At 37.7% G+C, this 14,977-nt stretch overlaps 1 protein-coding gene across 5 annotated transcripts in view; it reads right to left on the reverse strand.

Moving 5' to 3' along the window:
• Positions 1-14,977, reverse strand: part of KIAA0825 (KIAA0825 ortholog) — a 255,047-nt gene that overhangs the window by 114,647 nt on the left and 125,423 nt on the right. For all 5 annotated transcript variants that reach the window (XM_026866725.1, XM_026866724.1, XM_026866727.1 and 2 more), the window contains exon 20: positions 12,559-12,653. In XM_026866725.1, the coding sequence (XP_026722526.1) occupies positions 12,559-12,653 (95 nt within the window). The remainder of the gene's footprint in view (positions 1-12,558; positions 12,654-14,977) is intronic.

Here is a 14,977-nt window from a genome sequence, read left to right on the forward strand (position 1 = left end):
GAAAACTGCTTGCAAAAACAATTAAAATAAATTGATGGAAGAATTAAAAGAGCATATAAGGAACACAGTTTCTGTGAAGGAAACACAATCCTTACTGATCTAAGTGTCAATAAACAACAAATTGACAACATTTATACTTCTAAAAGCATTAGAGCAACTCCTTTATGTTGTTGTAAAATAAACCAAAGCATGGTCTTAAGACTTCAGAATCTGTTGATTTCCTACCAGAAATGTTTACCAATAATGAAGAGACTCTGAAAACATCACACAAACCATGTTCTTCTAGGTTCACTACCTTTCCTGGTAGGAAAATAACAGAGAAAAATACCTTTTGCCAGCTGACTGTCCCTGAATCTTTCTTGCTCAGAAAGTTACAGTTAACTCAGACTGGTTGGTGTGTTTTGGGCAGGATGTCGGAGAATCACCTCTGAGCCTAACTGAATGTCATAGATCACCTTGACTGGTGACAATTTTGGGCTGAGGTTTAGTCAGACAGAGGTCAGTGGTCTCTTTATGACACACGGAGAACGCGTGTCCCGAGAACTGCTGCTCTATCTGTCACCTACGCTCAGTCCTTGAGACGGCGTTAGGCTGTTTGCAGACACTGGCAACAGTGAATAGAACTGTTCTCTCTAAGTCCAATACATACAATTTTGAGAGTGTGTTTAATGTCTGATAGTAATTGTAATTACTCCTTTTCCTGGAGAGGTGTCTCGTTGGGATTCCCATAAAATGCCATTCTGTTATTGCTAATGTTCAAGGCACACAGGGAAATTTTTAGGAGGTTTTTAGAAAGAGGCGAGAGAGAGATATTTGCTGTTGGCAATGGCTATTTATATTTGGAAGACATTGTGATCACATGCCTTGCTTGTCTTTGCTTGGTACAGGTTGACTCAACTAACATTGAGTAGAGTTGGGGATGGTTCTGAAAAAATGAGCCTGGCCTTAGCCCGAGTCACGTGTATGATTTATTCTGAATTGGGAGCTTCTGCTTGTTTCTCTGAGACCACATTCACGGCTTGTGGACAGAGAGAGCTGGTGAACACGTTTCGTCTTGTGGCTATAATATAAAACAACTAGAAAAATGACACTTGCAGCAAGCATCAATTCACTTAATGAACAGAGTATATGCTTATCAGATGTTCTGTGATCGTCGTGAAAAACTCTTGGTCTCCAGATGAGTTTAAGGTGCTGACTATGACCTAATGAAAGTAATAAATAACCTCTGCCTGCCCTACTCAAGAACTACCTCTCCCTCTGTGAATTGCAGTTGCTTCGGTGCAGCAGACTCATGCCAGAGAAGGATCTCTTTTCTCATTAAAAAAAAAAAAATAAAGATAAAAATAAAAAAATTAAGGAACATCTGCCAGATTAGACTGATTTCTATACATGGGTCAATCACAGATCTGATGACCAGCAAAGAGTCAACAAGGTACCGAAGATCCGTAATCCCACATTGCTGTATTAATGGAAAGTCAGATCACTTTTGAATTGGTGGGTTATTTGTTTTGAAACAGAATGCCTGTAAGGTCACTGTCAGGTACTTCTTCTCCAAATTCATGTATTTACTACTCAAATACCATTCTTTTTTATTGCTAAAATTCTGAAAATACTGCACCAAAATTTCTTACACAGCACCCCTTTTTCCATTGAGCTATGCGAGAGAACACCCAACTGTCGTTGCTTTCACTTGGAGACTGGTAAGTATATTAAACGCCATTTGCATAGCACAGTCTGACAGTCACCCCATAGGAAACAATAAATAATGTGATGTTGAAAATATGAGAAATGAAAGATAAATTTACTTTTTAGCATGAGATACTACTTAACATTTTTAAAGATTTCTTTTGTACTTGAAAGACAATAAGAAAGACTTTGATTTTCTATATACCATCTACAGAGGTTTAACTATATATCACATAAATGCTTTCAGTTTTTATCCAAATGCACTGTTAAATTACCCATGTAATTATCCCAAGAGAAATCATTATACTTTTTTTTATTGTTAATTTCATTAACACTTTAGTGGGAAGAGTTTGGTTGTATTCAAATTCAGCTGTCACAGTCTTTATTAGTACAATTAAAGGGATCATTTCTGCATTATCCTAGAGGGTGGTTTTCTTGCGGGGGTGTTTAATTACTGAGTTAAAGCAACAACAGAAAGTTAATGGGCAAAAATACAGGCAATAATCTATGGTCAAACTTGAAATGAAATACAATTCTCCCCGATCCCAATAGTAAAATCTGTTTTAAAATACACTGCCATTAAAATGAAATTACAACAGTTCTTTCTAAAATGGGTGACACGACGTGACAGCTGTATACGCTTTAACAAGCCCTCCAATAACAAGCAGTAGCACTACACTGAGTAATCAGATAAAATCTGTTACAGATATATCTTAAAGACAGGTATATTCAAATATCTGCTTACAGAGCCTTGTAAAGGCAAACCAGATATCACTTTTGATATACCACTATTATAATACCCTATTACTTCAATAAATGCGGCGCCATTGCTTCCCTGCCTTTTCTGTGCATTACGGTGTTGCTGAGCCAGCAGGCATTGTGCTTACGTACAGTTCCACGGATTTAAACTGAGTAAAAACAAAATAACTTTGCAACTCATAATCCAGGCATTAAAAAAAAAAACAGAAAAAAACCCAAAAACCCAAAACCTGGAGACTATGGATTGCAAATTAAAATTAATTTCTAGATATGAAGTTCAAAAGTAAGACAGATGTGCCAAAGAGGGAAACAGAAGATCAGACTACTCTATAAAGAAATGCCTCATCCCAGGTGAAGGTGGGACACTGTTCTCATCTGCTTCAGATTTTAAAGAAGAATTTTTATTACCTTGAGCATCCATATATGGAAAAAGATGAGAATGAGGCAGACCAAGGAATTAGCAAATACAAAAATCCAAGCAAATTCATATTCGTTGCTCTTTGACAGAGTAAAATTAGTTTTTATCTACAGGGAGTATATCAATTTAAAGATAATCTGGGGGAAAAAAAAAAAAAATTAATCGGGAGGTATAAGACCTCTGACTAGATTCTCCTTCATTCCAGGGGATCCACAGAGTTTAAGGAAGAATGATGTGTTGAAAAATTTTATGGAGATTTCATGCTTTGGCTTTTTATTATGGGTTTTTCCCATCAGTGAGGGTGAAAATTCCAGTGCAGGTTGATTAAATAATAAAAACTTCTCAGTCATTTCACTTAAAACATTTTATGACTTTCTGTCTACATTGCAGCACCTCAGCATAACCGAGCCTTTGTTCTGGATAATTTTTGTACTAGAGGAAAGGACTGGAAAATCATGAAGGAAACGGCCATTCATCTATACGCAGAAAAATCCTGTGGGTTTTTGTTTGTTTGGGGTTTTTTTATAAAGCTTTTGCACACATTTTGTGTACAAAAACTTGTAATCTTAAAACCATTTACATTTATCATCGCAATCAAAATCTAATTTAAATGAACTTGTTTGCATACTGAAATTAGCAAAAGATGAAAATAGAAACAGGTTTTTCTTTTGTTTCCTAAACTGAAGAGTACTCCTTGGAAAACAAATATTTTTGCTTTAAAAAAAAAAAAAAAAAAAAGAGCCAGGGTTGGGTTTTTCAACTAAAATGGAAAGACAAAAGTTTGAGGATGTTTTTAGATGTGTCTAGTTTAACAGTTTCATGTGTTGGATGTGACTTTCACAGTCTGTTGGCAGTTTGCAGGAAAGCCATCACACCTGTGACTTGGTTGTTGATTAATGAGTCTTTCAATTCATCGCTACCATCTCAAGAAGGGCCGCGGCCTTTCTAAGCTCCACTGGTTTATTCGCCTTCAACTGTAGTCCTACCAAGGTATCTTCCATAAAGAAAATCACACCTGGTTAAGGCTAATGAAAACCTCAATATGTCATTTTCTAGACAAGTCAAAAAGCATGTAAAACTAGACAAAAGATGTATTCAAGCAACATGAATGCAGTTTTGTCATAACCTGTCAATCTAAAGACTAACATAAAAAAAGCCTTCTTCAATGACGTTTTCCAGTGTCAACTATTAGAATGACAATTCTCAATTGCTACATGATGCAAGATGCATAATGGTTTTGCATTCTTCACAAAGACTAAAACTTTGTTGTTAGATCCCAGGAAGAAGTTTACAGCAGGAGAAAAAACAAAAACAAAAAAAAACAAAACCCACACAAAAACCCAGACAACAAACAAACAGTTTTTCTGGGCTAGATTAAGCTCCCAAATCACGGTGTCTGTGCAGATTTTAAACCGACTACTCACATCACAGCACCTATTAAGAGCACATGTCAAACTGCCCAACTCTGATGTGTCTTCAAAAACTGTATCATGGTCGTAAAACCTCCAAGACCACTTTTGGGTTTGACAAATGGGCCTGGGGAAGAGACAAGAAGATCTCCGGATCTTGTCATCCTTTCTTAAGCAATTAGCTGTTGAGTCAGGGTGAGCTGGGCAGGACAGAGTTCATCCAGGAAAGGCGCGTGAGGAAGGCAATAACCTGCGGGAAAGCCGCAGACCTGGGGCAGAGTGACAAAGGTTTGTTTGATGCACGGGAGCAGCCACCAGTCCTTACGACTTGCTTTGTGGAAGCAACAGCAAATGTTTCAAGGTCAAGAGAAAGCATAAAGTTGTTTACCCATCCCCTTTGGAGGAAAACTAACGGGCCTACCACTTCCTAAGAAGACTGCAAGGTAATTCAGACCAGCTGAACAATTGGGTGTAACTAAAGCTGAGCCACCTGCCCTCTGTCGCCACCAGAGACTGTGAGCACCAACATTTCCCACAGATCAGCTTCGTATCTTAACGTTTAGTCAAAAGAGCCAGGCTCTACTCTTGGCTTTGCTACGGACCAGTTTTGCAGTGTAGAAGAAACCTTAACGATGACTTGCAGGACCAGATTTTCCATCTGTTTAACTTTGATATTAATACTTCCCCCTCTACCTTACAGGGGATTTGCATGTCTCAACTCATTACAGCTTGCAAAGAAACCGAGATCCCTGTATGGAAATTGAATTACTCTGCATTACTAGCACTTTTATGAAAATCCCTTATCTAAAAGAAGCAGAAGGAAGAAACAACGGGTTGGTGGGCAAAACAGACTTTTAGTTTGTTGTCTTGTGTCCTGTAGCCTCTTCCTTTGTAGGTGTGGCAGGAAAGCCTGTAGATGAAATGAGCAGCTAAACCAGCCTGTGCAGTTAGGGGAGTCAGCACTCTGCACGCATTAATACACATTTAGAGCTTTTGTGCCCACTTACGATCACTAATAATCTATTAAGGATGAAAACCTGGGTCAGAAAGGCTCAGAAAGAAGAAGAAAAGACCAGATAAGAAGACAAACATGATTATCCCCACTTAAGACTCCTTCGAGAGCAACAGGATGCGAGACAGAGTTGAGAGAAAGGCAAATTATTTGCAGATGAAGTATCTATTTTTAAGGAAAGTCAGCCAGGTCACGGGATGCCAATCACAAGGTTAATTAGACAGTGACATAAAATGGCGGAGCGTCACACTTCCAAATAACGATTTGTGGTTGCAGCATGCAAAAATACGTAGTTATGGAGAAAAGATACATACTTTTAAAGAAACCAGTGAAATGTGTATCCTAACTATAAATGCACATATGCATTATCAGCACTAATACACTGCATTTACTTAGCATTTTTTTTTTCCATCAAGACATATCAAAGGACATAAAAATGTGGACAAATGTTACCTAATTTTAAATGGGTAAACCAGGATACAGTGAGACATTATTAGAGGAATGGGGTTTAGCTCACAGGCCTATGCTCTAGCCAATAAGCTGTGCTTAATACACTTTTGAATGCAAAACATGTATTGCAGATAAGGGTTTGGTTTTGGTTTTTTTTTTTTTTTTTACTTTTTCTAGAGGCCAGGTTTCAGCAATGGAAATAGCATCAAATTAGAACGAGTCAATTTTATATTGAATAATAATAAATAATAATTATATTCAAGCAATTTTATAGTTACTTCAAAAAGAGCTGGTAAGTACATACTTCCATATCCTCTGTAGGCAAAGGCCTCACCATAAAGGACTTCCAGGTATTAAAAAGGAGCTCACATTAACTAAGGTTAAACTGGGATAGAGCAGTCCATTCCTTTTTAGCATCTTCTGTTGAAGATTGCTGTTGGAGAATATTGTTTTATTCATAGGATTCATCAACATGTATGCAGGAGAGAGAGAGACTGCTAACAACCAGCAAAGTCGAAAGTGTACTGCATATGGGAAGCCTCACCTTTAGCCTCACCTTACTGGTGAAATTCATGCTACAACTGTATACATAACAGTGGCTGGAGTGGCACTCAAACAGTATGTAATACAGAGTGTTGTCTTCTCTCTTGCTTCCCGATTGACATTCCGCCACCGATGCTTTAAAACTGCCAGGCAGGGAACTAAACCTACTTCTGCCAGATCCTTTAAGGTCAGAGTACAGTTTCATTAGGTGTGTCAGAAGGGGATAAGCAGATGGAGGATAATCCTTATGTTGACGGATGTGACATACACCTTGTTATTGACCAACTCATTTATGGAAAAGGGTCCTTGCTTATCCGGAAATGTCAAAATCAGATTTTCCTCAAAATCCCAGTGGCTTGTTGGTTTGGGTCTGAACCTGACTCCGTGATCAACCAAGAGACATGCAGCAGTGGTTTAATACCGTTCACCTGCTTCATTCGATACAGGAACAATGGGATCCTGTCTTTCATAGCCTCCCGTGCATTTTAGAAAGCCCATTCTCACACGGATTATAAGGGCATCCATTATAATCTCACCAAGCAGGTGGTGATTACTGCAGTATTAATGGCATCCCAGTTCTTCACCAACACGTCATTAATAGTTGACTTCCAGCCGTAACAACGATATGGATTTCCAATACCCAGCAATTTGGATGCAAAAGGTCTAAGGAGCATGTGCAGTTTAGAAGAAGGACTAACACATCCAAAAGTACACTAGACATAACACTGGCATCCTCTGCCGTGCAGAGATGGTCTCTTGTCTTGGCATCGCGCCAGTAACTGCTCTTCCACCATTTGTTTCTTCTATGAAGGAAATTGCTAGGAAACTTCCTACCTTATCATACCCTGGGTATTTTTCACTCATCCCTCAGACCCGAGGCTTTTGTAGAGTTGCATTAAAAAAAAAAAAAAAAAAAAAATCACAGACAACAAAGCACATGCAGTTTGCTGACATTCTTTTCAATTTCAAAACTACATAATACGTTTTTCCATGTGTTGATAAACTGGATTTTAAAGGAGCATTTTCTGGATATCTAGATAATCAACAACACAATGAATATAAACATTTTCTATAAATAGTTCACCATATGGCTACCATTCTCAGCAGATGGTGTCTGTGTATCCACTAGAATATACAAGAGCTATGCAGATTTTGCCCTGCAATCATTCAAAATTCTAAACAAGAATTTTTGACTTAATTTCGGTTTTATTAAGCTTAATCAAACACAAAACATATCATTTTATCACCTAACTCTAGTATGGGGAACAAATGCCACAACTACATTAACAAATTTATTTGCAAAAAGCGAGCAGACATTCCTCACCCAATACAGTCAAAAGGATTTAAAAAAAAAAAAAAAAGGGACACTGGATACAAGATCAGCTTCCACAGCATAATGGGATCTTAGGGCAGCACCCTGCTGCCAAGGATAGTCGTTACCTTCCTAAAAAAGCAGTTTCACTTGCGAACAGCCCAGTGGTTTGTCAGACAGAATGCAGTCTGAGCTATGCTAAGAATAATTCTGGAGTCCAAAGAATGTGAGAATTTGTGTATATTTTGTAGCAAATATTACTAGAAAGCCTACATGTTTCATCCAGTTTTAGTAGAAAACAAACATTAATTTTTTTATAGTTTCCTTAAAGCCCGTATATAAACAATTCCAGGTTTTCTACTCTGCTTTGAGAAGCTGCTGCTGTGCAGTTGAGAATATTTATCAAAGGAACACATGACTGGAAGTAAACCACTCGCTCTATCCTGCTTCAACTTTAAACTAGTTAAGCTCTCGTCACTGTGCAAACGCTCTCTGGAAATCTCTTCTTGAGCTACACTAATTTACCTGTTGGAAATCATCCTCGGATTTCCAGTCTAGGTGTTTTTCATGGCATTTCTAATCCACTCGAACAAACATTGGGTTTGACTCGTGCTATTTTTTTGACTTGGTACTGTTTCTCACCTGATGCATTTAATGGTAAATCAACATATTCCCCTCTCAGTTATTAAGTTGTTGTGCTTCCTGCTCTTAAGATCTTGTACCTGACCGTCACTGGCTTTGCCAGTCGTGAGCTCTTCTGTCTGATCCTGCAGGTCCCAGAGTGCTCCTGCTCACACCCCCTACCACGTTGTTCCAGTCAAACCACTGCTTCTTGCCCTGCACTGGCACCAGTGCTCTGTGAAACTTCCCTAAATGCAGAGGAGACAATCCCGGACACTCCTCGGCACAGCAAATTACTGTGAGAGAGGAGAGCGGCTACAAGTGTCACAAAAACATCTTGGGTGTTTACCATCGTTATACTAAGTGGAACGTAGTTATTCTCTGCAGTAATGTATTCAACACACTTGAGAGTCCTGTAGAACTGCAGAAGGAAGGTCACATCTCAAACTCCGCCAAAATATTAATATAACTACGTACGCGTTGCTGACATACTTCTCTGAAAATATATGGTCAGAAAGTACTCAACTTACGTGTCAGTATAAAGAAGAGTACCTAAATAAGAAGGGTAACGTACGGCACTGTGCTTTGGGTTTGTGCCTCCGTGCTGACAACACACCAGCTTTTTGGCTACTGCTGAGCAGCTTGCACAGCACCAGGGCTGTCTTGTTCCCACTCTGCCCCCCTCAGCGAGTGGGCTGGGGGTGGGCAAGAACTTGGGAGGGGACACAGGCAGGACGGCTGACCCCAAGTGACCCAAGGGATATTCTGTGCCATGTCAATGCTGTGCTCAGCAACAAAAGCTGGGGAAAGGAGGAGGAAGGGGGACATTGGGGGTTTGGCGTTTGCCTTGCCAAGGAACCGCTATGCGTGACGGAGCCCGGCTTCCCAGGAAGGGGCTGGACATCTGCCTGCTGATGGGAAGTGCTGGATGAATTCCTTGTTTTGCTTTGCTTCACTTACTAAACTGTCATTACCTCGACCCGTGAGTTTTGTCATCTCTGCTCTTGCAGTTCTCTTCCCCATCCACCATGGGGGGAGTGAACAAACAGCTATATGGGCACTCAGCCACTGGGACCAGCTCACCCCAGTCACTGAAGTATTTTCAAATGTGATAAGATGCATAGAGATGGTGGCCAGACAGTTAAAAAGAAGAAATCATACGATAAACTGCAGAAACAGTTTCAATATGCTGATTTAGCCAGACAATAACAGTTTTTCATGTACAAGCAGGACAGTGATTACAAGTTGAGATACATGTGAATTAAGCAATAACTAAAAGCACACGGTCTTCTTGTCTTAACGTATGTATTAGAGGCAAGGAACTCCCATTTGGTACCGAAATACCTAAGGGTGTACAAGTGACTGCCAAGATTCGAAAAAAACAGGGTTTATCTGTGTAAGCACGCAGGATATTCTTAAAACTTGGTTAAGTCAAGTACTATCAATTATCTTAATGTTAATGGGCTTATTATTAAAAGATATTGTTTCAAGTATAATTTGAAAAGTTTGTTTTAACTTTTATTCTCACAGCTCAAGCTATATGTAAAAAAGAAAAAAAAAATCAGAAGTAAAACTGTAAAGGAAAGGAATCAATCTATGTATCACTTTCCTTCCTTAAGGAAAACTTCTTCACAGTTTCTAAAGGTATGAACTGTAAATACGGATGAATATTAAGTTTTCTACGTTCCTGCTTACTGCTCAACTTTTATAGGCTTTTCCTGATAGTGTTCTATATTTCATAACCTTAAAATAAAATAGTATCATTAACCACCCACATGTTTAATTTGCTAAATTTCCCAAACACTTTTACTTTGAGGATCATCAGAATGCGTGGATTAGATTCACATGCTCATGTGGAGCCAATGAGTAGTACACAACAGTTCATTCCCTTTTTAACCAGTCCTAAAAGCCTTTTACTTTCCCCTAACCACCAACCAATTAATTTGCCTACCACTTGCTGGCTCTGGGACAATGCTCCCATAACCCCCTCCCACCTAACTCAGTCATTAACTAGGTTAGGGGAGCATTTCCCTTGTAAATGAGTCCCCTAAGCATTTTTACTTTTTTTCCCACCGAAGAGAGAGCAGAGCATACTTATTTTACTTTGTATGAAACAGACAGTATTTCTCTTTAAATATAAAAAAAGGAAATAGAACCCAGTATCACTGTGAACAGGTAAAAATATTTTTGCCTGCACATAAGTAACTGATGAGGAAAAGCTTTAGCATGTGTTAAAGAAAGAAATAAAGTGTTTGGCACTCCACTTTATGCACTGATGGTTCTGACTCAAAAAGTACTGCCCTTAGTTTTGTTTAACTTGTCTCAGGAGGCAAACAGTAGAAATAGAGCATGTCCCTCATAAAGAGGACATCAGAATAATAACGCACCCATTCCTCTTGAACCTTAACTCCTGAGCACAAGGCTGAGGTTGATGCAGTGTTAAGAAGGAGCATGAAGGATCACCTGAAGATGGGGCTCGCCTGAGTCCCTGCAAAGCTTACTTGAGTAGCCACAAGACGAGCTGGACTGGGCCTAGCCATCCGGAGAACATGAGCAGACATACTTTAGCTAAAAATTAAGTCACGTAAAGATAAGGCGCGTTCGAGATGCTGTTTGTTACGGCAGAGATCGGATTAGCAATTCTGCGTAATGATCACAACGGGTTTAAACGATCTGTTGGTCTGTAAAGTAGAGTGGTTTAAATAATAAATCCATGAGCTAATCATTAATGGCTTGCATAATGTCACTTCTAGATGAGAATTTCCATATCATGTAGAAGGGCAATGAATGGAGACATTTGCAAATTAGGAAGGATGACAACAATTAGGGCCCTTATTAAACAACAACAAAAAAAAAAAAAGCAACAATAGGTGATATGACAAAGACATGAAATACAAAGAAGGACAAAGAAGGCATATACATGACTTGTTTCTAAACTCTATAAAGAGATGAAAATTAAAACGAAATGTGTTTCAAGATACCAGAGAAGATGAAATGTTCACAGAAAACGTTCCCTCTGCAAATCACAGCAGTCCTCTGCTCCCTTTGGCTCACATGGATGACATCAACATGAAGGGAAGTTCAAGAACCAGCTTGAGCCTGAGACTTTCTATTAGAATCTCTTTTAAAAGGGCAAACTACTTCATTTTTAATGAAGGACAAGTGTTAGCAATCAGCAGGAGAATTATCAAAGAAAAAAAAAAAACCCAACCCTAGTACTGAATTGTCTCTGCGGTTTAACATAAAACTGACACTGCTGGCACAGACCAAAAAGTCCATGAAGTCCCATATTCTGTGCGGTAGTGGGTAACAGAGAACATCAAGAAGAGAACTGAATGGCTAACATTTTTGCTAGCATCAGCTTTTGTGCAATTCCATTAAAATTTTCAAAAATAATAATTTGGGTGGGTAAAGAATTAATCATAACAAAATTAAGAAGGAAGACTAGAAATAGACTGCAGAAATACTTTATATATGAAATGAAGGAAGAATTAAATGTTTAAGACTAACTGCTAACCATAAATTGAGAAAATGGCATAAACAACATCAAAACATTTTTGACATGCAAATTCACACACTTTTGAAATTGACACTCTAGTTTCTGAAGAGAGAAGGAGTTCAGTTTAAAAGATGAATGATAAGACCATGTTAGATATCACCAGGAGGATTCAGAATTAAGCAGGGAATGTTGAAGTTCTTATTAGTTTTCAACATGTAAGTTTTACAGTTTTTGAAAGGATCTAAGTGGCAAATATTTCATTAAAAATACCCATTTTTTCCCCCAACACTTTTCTGAATTTAATGAATTGCTAGTTCTGAATTTAACAAGTATCAATTCTGCATTAAAGATACCTGTTTATCGATTAAACAGTTAAATTTTACAAATTAAAAAAATGTTAAAATATTAAGTTCCGTTAGCTAAAAAAATATTAAGGAAATACTTTCTATTTCTAGCTACACTTGTCATGCCCCCAACTGAATTTAAGACTCATTGCAACTTAGTAAACAACCCCTAAATTCTGTGCTTATACAGCTGAAAACTCTCTGAGCAGTATAAGTTTGTAAAAGACAGTAACTTCCTTTTAAAGCAATATTTAAGGGCCATATCAACATATAGTCAGGTCTCAGACAGAAAGGATATATTAGGTTCCTCACGATAGGAATTTAAAGCCATCTTTGCACGGATCACAGACGATAGATAATAAGTACAGCCATCTTAAAACTGCTTATTTAAAAATAAATGCACAATTTACTTTATAAATTTCACCAGTAAAATCTTTGCGTATTGGCTGTTATAAAGTAAAAAAGACAACAAGAAAGCGCAATTATTTGCCAAAAATCCCATTACCTGTGTGCCAGCAGCACCCTGAAGGTCATCCGATTCAGTCCCAAATAACTTGGCAGCAAGTTTGACCAATCCCAGTTCCATTCAGTAATGGTTGACTGTTGATACATGGCAAGAAGCTTTTGTTAGTTATTAATCAGTGTTAATATGATCAGTAAATTAAAGCTCCAGCTGTGATATACTAACCAAGAAGGAGGGGGGTCTAGAACAAGGACTTAGGCAGATGATATCAATCATGTCCACAGAAGAACGTTCTTATTCCAATAAGACAGCAATTAATTTATAAATCCATTTGGGGATGTAGCCATTATTTATAAAAAGATAAATCAATTTTTTGAACCGTTACTCTTCCAACTGTTAATGGCATGCTGCCCAACCACTTTGTCTGAGAGCTTGACTCTTTTGTTTGAAAAGCAAAATAATTGGCAACTTTTTATGTAACAGCAATTTACATTTTCTGCTGTCAGCAAAAAGTTTGTAATGAAAAACTTGGTATAGCTGGAAGTGAAGATGTAACCTGTATCGTAATTAGAGTGATGGTTTACTTGTTTTGTAAGGCACTCCAGTCACCAGATGGTTATTATAAACAGCAGTAAGTCTAGACAATATGAACAAATATAACTCCATATTGCTTATTTAATAAATAAAAAGGATCTACAATAATGGTGGGCAGACAAAAGACCACATACCACATCCTTATGTTTACAAAACAGTAACTCCTGTCGCATAATATTAATTTTCATTGTCAGTAATGGCCAAGCAGTGACTACAATTCAACATTCTTGGGAGGAAATAATCCAAAAGTTATTGTTCTAACAGTAAAATAGCACTGAGTAGTTTAAAAAAAAAAAAAAAAAGCAACTCAAAACAATGGAAATAACCCTCAGTAAGAAGGGTAAAGTTTATCTTGCAGCGCGTCTTTTTCTTTTTCTAGACAGCACTTAGTTCTTCTGCAAGAGCAGAATCAGTGCAGTACCTCCCCTCTCCTCCACTGCTATTTTATTCCCTTCCTTCTTTTAATTTAATTTTCTCCTTAACCCTCATCTTTGGCACGCCCTTAAAAGTAATCTAGAAAAATAAAGGTGAAATACAGAGTAAGAAAAGGAGACAAGGGCAGCTAAAGAAAGAATGATATAGTGTGAAAGTGGATGAAGAAATAACAGTGAACATCCCATGAACAAGAAATAAGGGGAAAAGAGTCAACAGAGAACTGTGGGACACGGGAGAAAAGAGGTGACTGTTCTAAACCCTGCAGTGAATTAAAATAAAATACAGAGGAAGTACTTGTAAAATCAAGACGGAAAAAAAGGAGAAGCTAAAGAGTCAGTAGCAAGTCATTAAAAAAAAAAAAAGGAAAATTTATAGGTATAACAGATAAAAATGTATTCCACCAGACTGATCAGTTCTGTGAAAAAATAAAGGATCAGTTTTTTTAAAAAAAAGGAATTTCAAGAAAGGAAAATAATTTCTTTGTAGCATTTTTCTTCTTTGATACTGTGAGGAGTCACACAGCCTCGAGTTAATCTTATTAGACAATAGAGGAGCAGCAGCACTGGCAGAGATTGAGGTGTCAGGACAAATTGATAAAATCAAGAGCAACAAGTTACTAGGACCAGATGGTGATTATTCAAGATTTTTACAGGAATGTAAGAATTAAATGGCTGAATTGTTAACAGAAATGACACCTTCCTAGAATCAGCTACTGAACTAGAAGGTTGAAAGGTAAGAAATTTACATATCATTAATCAAAAATGCTGGAGTTGATCTCAAAATACCTGTTCAGTGGCCTTTGTTTCAGGAGCAGTGAAATTCGTGGAAATTATGATTAAGTATCTTGCTAAATTTGACAGGATAGGGACAAATTAGCAAAACTTCAGAAGAGAAAAGTCAATCACCCCAATGTACTGCAATTTTTATATACACCTACAAACAATACGTGGAATGCTTACTACAAATTATCTTTCCGAAAGCTTTTGAAATAATTTATTTTAAGAAAATAAAGGAGCCAAGATAACAACGGTAGTTGCACATTACATTATTATATAATATATAGGATTGTGTAGCACAAACATCCTCTGCTTAAAGCTGAAGCAGCTCTCTGGGCTCACAGAGTATTGCCATGCCTGTTCCAACTGGCCCTTCTGAGAGAAAAGTTTTAAAAATAAATACTTAACTCATTGACAGAGTATATTGTGGGGACTTAGAATTTATAAAAGGACAAAATGTTAGTTGATGTATTAAAACCACATCTAGTTACAATAGATTTAAAGAAAATCAAGAAATTAATCATGGATTATAAACTCCTAAGCTTCATGGCAGTTGCCAACCAGTAAGAAATGAATTAAAGAAGAAATATACCCTTTGAGAAGAAACACTGTTCACTGCCAGCGCTCTGGCATCTTCTGCAGGCACTGGTCTTCAC

This window comes from Athene cunicularia (genome assembly GCF_003259725.1).
Source record: "Athene cunicularia isolate RWA chromosome Z unlocalized genomic scaffold, athCun1 chrZ_part3, whole genome shotgun sequence".
Lineage (NCBI taxonomy): Eukaryota > Metazoa > Chordata > Aves > Strigiformes > Strigidae > Athene > Athene cunicularia.